Below are 8,329 nucleotides of genomic sequence, written 5' to 3'. Positions count from 1 at the left end.
CTACACGTACAATGATGGAAATAAAAAATTTGGATGCACTATGCTGTAGGACTTTGCCTGAGAAATCACGGTGTACTGTTTATTATTCAGAACTCTGCATTGTGTATAATGAATGATCTGTTATTCTGTTGCATACAACTGTAAAAATACAGTAAAATTCAACAATCACATTGCATTTTTTCCTTTTTTGTCATTTACTTAAAAAAAGCTCATGGTATTGTACAGAGATCGAACAGGACGTGACACAATAGTAATCTGCATGTACACTTCAATATTGGGCAATAAACAGTCAACTATCAACAATTACATTAACTTTTTGTTTTTCCCTTTTCACATACAAAAAGGTTGGGGAGACACAAACTAGGTAGTTCTACCATCATCAATTAGTGCATGATTCAAATGTTTCCCCTTCCCACACTGACAGCTCTCATCTCTTGGCGGGCTGGCGGAGTGCTGACCCCGACGCAAAGCCAGAAAGAAAGAAATAAGAAGTGTGAACCATTAGCATTCTTGGATTTTCCATTCTTCTTACAGGACTAATAGTCTTTTTGTTGCCGTTCAACGCTAAGAGATGCTTGAAGGTGGACGTGTTCCGCATCAGAACTTGAGCAGGTGCAATAGGGTTACAGTCAGCAGGAGGCATATGGAACAATGGGGCAATACAGCTGCACCCCGGTTGACATCGTGCATGGCGCCTGGACCTGCAGGGCAAAATGAACAACAACAGAGTCATTGCATCATCACGGTTAGCATGTTTTATGGCTCAGATCAATGCAACAGCTTAAACTGTAACCTCACCCTCCAAATTTGAATTGAACTGTTTAGCTGGGAATTAAGTCTCTATCGCATTTAGTTAATGGTGGGATTCCCAAACATCATGTTAAAAATCTGAGTTACGTTAGCACTTCATTTTAGGTGTCACCTCTCCTTTGAGGCCAGAAAAAGTATGATCTCTGCTACCTTTTTACTGGTTCTTGATTACGGCGATCTGTTGTATATGAATGCCTCTGCACATTGCTTGCACATTTTAAATACTGCTTATCACAGCGCACTGAGGTCGCTTTCACATATAAGCTGTTTGGTTCGCTTTAACCGCGCCAGAGTTCGTTTCCTCGGATAGTGTGCTTCGTTTGGGGTGGTGTGAAAGCGCAAACAAACTCTGTTGCAGAACAAACAAGCGGACTCTGGTCCCCTTGAAAACGTGGGTCTCGGTTCGTTTGCAAGTGAACTCTAGCGCGGTTCGTTTGTGATGTGAAAGCAAACCGAACCAAACACAAAAGCAAATATAGGAAAGGCAGTGCATCATGAGTAGATGGCGGTAGAAGGAAGCAAAACACTACGGTGCGCACCGTGCTGCCTTGCTCATCTCGTCTCATCTGCAGAATGATGTTGAACCCAACAGCTCACTGACTCGTCACCTGCTGCTCATATTGGGCGCATTCTTATCAAATATTTATTTGATAGTAACACCAAAGAAAAACCAGAAATCCCAAGATCGTGTTTCTCTAATGGGTTGTGTTTAGCGGATTCACTTGTGTTGTTCGGTCAGCCCTCAGCAGGCAAGGCGGCAGAAGAGGAGAGATTTCCCCTCTATATTCTGTCCAATAGACGAGTGACTGTTTCGACCATGTGACATTGTTCAGAAAGTTTGGTGCGCTTGCCAAATTGCACGTGTGAAAGCAAACCTGACCAAATGAAAAGTGAAACAATGTTGCAACTTCACGCCCCCGAATCGCACCGAGTCCACCAGCTTATATGTGAAAGTGACCTGAAATTTGTCACAAACTGTAACTCATCGTTGTACTCTTTATGCCAGGGGTTGGCCATCTCTAACCTTTCGTAGGCTCGGTCACTGGTACATGTTCATTTGTAAATGGAATTTATAAAGATTTTGTCTCGGGTGTAAGGCTCAAAGTAGGCTAATGGGATTTTGATTAAAAATATAATAATACTAATACTAATCTACACTATAATTGCAGCAAAGTCTATCTCTCTCTCTGTCCCTCTGTCCTGACCGGGTACGGTCCTCCAGTGGTTCAGGTCCTATCTCCAAGACAGGAAGTACTTCGTTTCCATTGGCAATTACTCATCTGACCTAACTACTACGACATGTGGGGTGCCTCAAGGATCCATTATGGGGCCCGTTCTATTCAGCCTTTATATGCTCCTTCTAGGCCCTAATTATGCAAAAAAAACAAAATAGCTTATCATAACTACGCAGACGACACTCAGCTGTATATAACTCTTTCCTCAGCCGACTATGCTCCCATAGACTCACTGTGCCAGTGCATTGACCAAATAAATAACTGGATGTGCCAGAATTTCCTCCAGCTAAACAAAGACAAAACAGAGGTGATCGTCTTCGGTCCCAAAGAACAAAGGCTTAAAATCAGTGCACGCCTTGAGTCTCTATCCCTGAATCCAAAGGATCAAGTTAAAAATCTTGGCGTTATTATTGATTCTGATCTCAACTTTAACTCCCACATTAAGTCTATCAGAAAATCAGTTTTTTATCATCTTAAAAATATAGCCAGAATTAGGGGCTACATACAGGATCTAGAAAAACTAATTCACGCCTTCATCTACAGTAGGCTAGACTACTGCAATAGCCTTTTCTCTGGTCTCTCCAAAAAATAACTTAGGCAACTCCAGCTCATTCAGAATGCTGCTGCTAGAGTTCTAACAAGGACTAAGAAAGCTGATCATATCACTCCAGTTCTTAGGTCCTTACACTGGTTGCCAGTGTGTCATAGAATAGATTTTAAAATACTGTTACTAGTCTATAGATCACTTAACGGCCCAGGCCCAAAATACATAGCTGAATTGCTCCCACGCTACGAACCGTCTAGACCTCTCAGGTCAGCAGGGTCTGGCTTACTAACTGTCCCTAGGATCAAATCAAATCATGGGAAGGCCGCATTCACCCACTATGCTTCTGCTAGCTGGAACAAACTGCCTGAAGACCTCAGATCTGCCCCAACTTTACTTACTTTTAAAAATAGACTAAATACTTTTATGTTTACACATGTGCTATACAAATACACTTGACTTGACTTGACTTCACATATCTCGAGAACAGTTTGTCTCATCGACTTGAAACTTGGGGAGTGCGCTTATGGGGGGTGGACTGAGTGCAGAGCACTGTTTTTGTGCAATTTGGACACGAAACACATTCAATATTAATACAGTTGTGTTCCATTCTGCCCCACCCGCCTCAACAACGAAATGAGCACTCCCTAAAGCCACAGCTCTCTGAAGGTGGGTGGAACGACCAGGGCAGATCACTCTTCTCTGCGCTGTACAATGAATAGCTGCCGCCGACGTTAAACCAAACAGAAAAAGAAGGAATGGCTGTAAGCAGGGATATCCACAGACAGAGTAGCCTTGCGTCCTTTTGACCACCACAACAAAGATCTTGACAGTTTTTTTCCCCCTCGCTCAACCCCTCTCTAATGCCACTGGATATTGCGAGACTATAACATTAATTATGATTTATGGTAGGGTGCACGAGAGTTTTGATCACTCTGCAGAAAATAAACAGCTGCGCGCAGCGCAACGGTTATTGACTAACGTTAAGTTAATTTAACACAAGTAATGTTAAACTTCCTTAATGCAGTCTGATCCTCCACCAGATCTACAGATAGATAGATAGATAGATAGATAGATAGATAGATAGATAGATAGATAGATAGATAGATAGATAGATAGATAGATAGATAGATAGATAGTCTTACTTGCCAGACTCTCTCCCTAAGTCTGGCAACCGAGACTAGATAGATAGAAACATTTAAATTTTCCCTTTCAGGTGAATTTCAATAAAAAGGTTGATGATTGAACATCTAATCATTAGTATGTTTTATTTATGTTAAAGGTAACTTTGAATGATTTTAACTAATAATGTAGAAAAACAAAGATTTTAAATTTGGGGCAGCAACATTTATTTCGAGACGGCTTACGGAGTGCTGTGTGTGTGTGTGTGGGGGGGGGGGGGGGTGCCCACGGGGTGGTGAAGGGGGGAACGGGCACTGCACTAGTACTACTACTACTACTATTCTACTAATAAAACAATTCCAGATTTTTTGTGTTTATTGTTAATTGGGTGTACATTAAAATTTTTGAATTAGGTAACAAAGTGAAGAAGTCATTTTTGTTTCCTTCTGACCTTGAAATCATTTAAATTCTTACCGTAAAGGATTATGCTGGCGTTGGTGATTCCCATGGTGTTCACGGCCACACACGTGTAGTTTCCATAGTCTTCTTCCGAGACATTGAAAAAGACAAGCATGGACTGTTTACCTTGATTCTCTATCTTAACCCCATTCAGTCCATTGGAGAGCCTGTGAAGAAGAGAGCAGCACTGTTCAAGCCAAGGTTGTTGCTTGTGACTGTGCTTTTCTGAAGCGTCTGAGTGCTCAAGTGTCTGGCAGGCCTCATCATCAAACCTTTTGTGTTTAGAATTTATGTCTGAACGCAGTTTAGAAATACATACAGGGTTCCCACAGGTCCTTGAAATCCTTGATATATTGAACTACGTAGGGCTGTCCGTTTGTGATGTAGTTTTGAAAAGGTCAGACGTTTAAAGAATCAAATTGTGTATTATCAGCTTTATTGTATGCATTAAATGTAGTGCGAGCCCCCTTCCTGGCTGCTGGGGCAATGCAAGGTATTGTGGGTAATTTGGTACTGTGGCTAATGATAACAGCTAACGTTAGTTAGGTTACATGGCATTAAACTAGCCTGGGTAAACCCATCCCCCACGTGACCTGCTCTCAGACCTGTTCTCAGTCACTATGGTCTGGTCCCCCGCCTGTGCTAAACGATTTCCTGCGGTTGTTGGCCCCCCCCCGATAGACCGCTCCATTACGCAACCGTCATCCAACCAGCTTTGTGCACAGAGCACATGCGCAGTGCAGCAGATGGCGTCATCGCTCTGCGACCTTTGTTGTTAGCGCTCGAGCTAACTCCACCTAGCTAACTCACTAGGCTACTGCTAGCAACCACAGGTTGCAGGTTGTGAGAAACCTTCGTTCTAAAGGCAAGTTGGGCAGCTGCAAACCACTCGAGAAGGGGGTATTTCTACGCCTGGAGAGGGTTGGTGTGAAACTACACCAACAGGATAGCGAATCATGTCGGATTTGCCAGAGTCTGACTGAGGTATGTACTTATAACCTAATGTACTAGTGCTGCACGATTAATCTCCACTTCCCCCGTGCACTCCCGCAAATAAGTAATGTTATGCGCAGCCAGTTTATCAGATAATTTCGCCGTAAAATGTGTCCAGGTGATGAGAAGCCCCAGCTTGTACAAGCTGTCCTTTGTATGGTCGCTGCCCGTCCGCTCAGACCCGATTTCGATATAGCGTTTGGTGATCTTTTGATCAACAGACCTCATAACGGGGATATACTGTTACGTGTGTCTACCAACATCACTAAAAGATCATAAATGTAACGCTGTTTTAATCGATGGCTACGTTGCTAGCTACTAGCTAGCCGCAGACCAGCTATGAACCCGTTTGGATGATCGCTGCCCGTCCACTAAAACGCGATTTCGATATAGCTTGAGGTGATATTTTGATCAACAGACCTCATAACGGGGATCTATACTGTTACATGTGTCTACTGTACTGACGTCCTCTCTGTTTATTCTTTCAGGTATTAATTCTAAACCCTTCTCAGTCAGCTGCTGCCAACCTGATGAGGAAACAGGCGTGCTTGTTGGACACTGAATGCAAGAGCTTAGCCAGTCTGCAGACTTCATCCTCCGGTGCTGTTCGCCTCAGGACTTGAAGGCCTAACGTTGTACCATGGACTGTATACATTCTGTGCTAATAATGCTAGCATGCTAACATCCTTTTCACACACACACATTGAATATACCGAAATGCTAGATTTGATCATGGACTTAACGCTAATGTTAATCAAAAACGGCCGCAGTCATAACGGTAAGGTGTGTTTGACCTAATTGAAATATTAACGTTAATGCCCTCACATTTCAGCGTGGTTACAGATAAACCTATTTAACGCTAGCTAGCTACCGTAGATTTTTGGAGGCGTTAATGTGAATGTCATGACCTATAGCGTAGTATTATACTGTATATTATACATAATCCAGATGTAACCTAGCTATAGCTAGACGTTAAGAGGTTAGCGTGAATGCGACTGAGACCTGACATTACTGGCTTGATATCATATTCCAGGTGCAACCTAGCTAGATGAGCTTCACACTGCTGTATGAGTAGGCTACAAATGTATCAAGCCTTGATATCATATTCCAGATCCAACCTAGCTAGCTATATGTTAAGAGGTAGGAATATACCGAAATGCTGTATATTATACATAATCCAGATCATATTCCAGATGCAACCTAGCTAGATGTTAAGCCATTAATAATGACATCAGGTGACAAGCTGAAATGTCAATTTTTATAGCAAATCTAGGTAAATTTCAGACTTTAACGTAGTGTCTTGTCTGAAGTGAATACAAGTGACCTATATTTTTCAATCCTGTCTTTGAATAAAAGTTGTACATTGTGTTATACTTGAAAACCATGTCTTTGATCCCTTATTTGTGTTCACAATTACAACAAATCTGTATGGTTTATCTGTTGGCATTAAACCGTGGTATTTCCTTGGGTGATATTCCAGATTTGTCATTAACCTAGCTGTTCACATCTGCATTTTCTACGTGAGATATCACAAGTAGCCTACTTTTATTAAAAAACAAAATAAAATGCAAAGAGAGGTTTCCTTCTCTAACTATTGGTGCGTTCACAAAATATTTACACAATGAGATTTTTTTTATAAATAATCATCAATAACGTGGATAATGACATCTGCAGCTTCTGGACGAGAGAGTGAGCCCACCATACCACTGGACTGTAGGCTACAGTATTGCTGTGATGTGTTACATGTTATGTTTTTATAACTGGCTCACTCTGAATGTAGTTAACACTTGCTTTGGAGAATTGTCTGATTGATGACTGCAGAACAAGTTATGAATGTATAACTTTAACTACACTTTTTTTGCTAAATAAACAAGCACAGTCTAGCATCACATTATTCAGTTTAAGGATCCTTATGTGGAAACATTTTGAGAACCACTGTTTTGAAGTACTATTAATATAGCTGTTTTCATTCTCACATGACAATACAACAGAATAGAGTATCAAACAAAAACATTTTTATTCAGTTCCATTCAAAAAAGTACAATTTGAGTATGAACAGTACAACATGCAGTACAACATGCAGTACAGTATGGAAACAATATGAAGTTCTGTTGGCTGCCATTAACCTCACAAATCAACCATTGCAGCCGGACTGGTCATTTGGTTCAGCATCAACATGGGCTGAGAGATTGAGTAGGCTAAATAAACAATACACATGAGAATTACAGTTAACGTTACAGCATTTAATAACGTTAATTTTCGTGTACCCGATGCCAGGATATTTTGTCACTTTGTTTTCATCAAGTTCTCTGGACTTATATACACAAGCTCACAGCGTCCTAACAGGTTAACGTTATAATCTCAGAAGAGATTGAGTAGGCTAAATAAACCATACACATGAGAATTACCGTTAACGTTACAGCATTTAATAACGTAGCCGGTGCCAGCATATTTCGCCACTTTTTCTTCATCAAGGCCTCTGGACTTGCATACACAAGCTTGCAGCATCCATGTCCTTGTCTTTATCATTCACCCCACCGATCTGCAACGCCTTGATTCCCAGATTAGAAGCCTCGCGTATCTGGTCCTCCATTAGCGCATTTAATGGCGACACAACAATACGTAGCTGTAGCTGTTCATAGCCATAGCTAGTAGCTAGCTCGGGAGCTATGCTTTGGAAAGACCAAAAGCTAATGGCTAGCCGCTGCAGCTGTTATACGTCATTGACAAAGACGCACTCTCTGATTGGCCGATCACGGCAGGACTGATGTTGGCAGTCACGCCGTCACTCATTGGCTGCGGGGTGGCTGCGGGTCTGCGGGAGTCTTTCAACCGCCGCGGAAATCGATTTGAATGGCCCGTTCGCTAGACGATAGTGACTGGGAACTGAGAGAGCAGGTCACGTGGTGGCTGGGTTTACCTAGGCTAGCATTAAACACCACTGAATGACCAGATTAATGTAACTTTTAACCATTTCGAGTAACGCTGTTTCCATAGAGGCCACCAGCGTTGGCTAGTTGTAATAGACGTATTAGTCATAACATTTTTATCGATGCATTGCAGATGAACTGTCATGGTGCCGTTTCAGGTACATATTTCCGGTCTGACAGCAGACAAAGAGTATAGTGAGACAAGAGCAGACGCTCTTCTGCTTCTTTCACAACAG

General features: G+C 41.9%; 1 protein-coding gene across 1 annotated transcript in view; it reads right to left on the bottom strand.

The window, feature by feature from the left end:
* Window positions 1–597: 597 nt before the first annotated feature.
* Window positions 598–8,329, bottom strand: part of opcml (opioid binding protein/cell adhesion molecule-like) — a gene marked incomplete at both ends in the record, with an annotated part of 498,196 nt that continues 490,464 nt past the window's right edge. The window contains 2 exons of the mRNA XM_083639111.1: window positions 598–701; window positions 4,186–4,337. Coding sequence (XP_083495237.1) covers window positions 598–701; window positions 4,186–4,337 — 256 coding nt within the window. The remainder of the gene's footprint in view (window positions 702–4,185; window positions 4,338–8,329) is intronic.

This window comes from Poromitra crassiceps (assembly GCF_964638095.1).
Source record: "Poromitra crassiceps genome assembly, chromosome: 1".
Taxonomy (NCBI): Eukaryota; Metazoa; Chordata; class Actinopteri; order Beryciformes; family Melamphaidae; genus Poromitra; species Poromitra crassiceps.
Note: the sequence above shows the minus strand (reverse complement) of the source record. Positions and strands in the feature narration are given on the sequence as shown.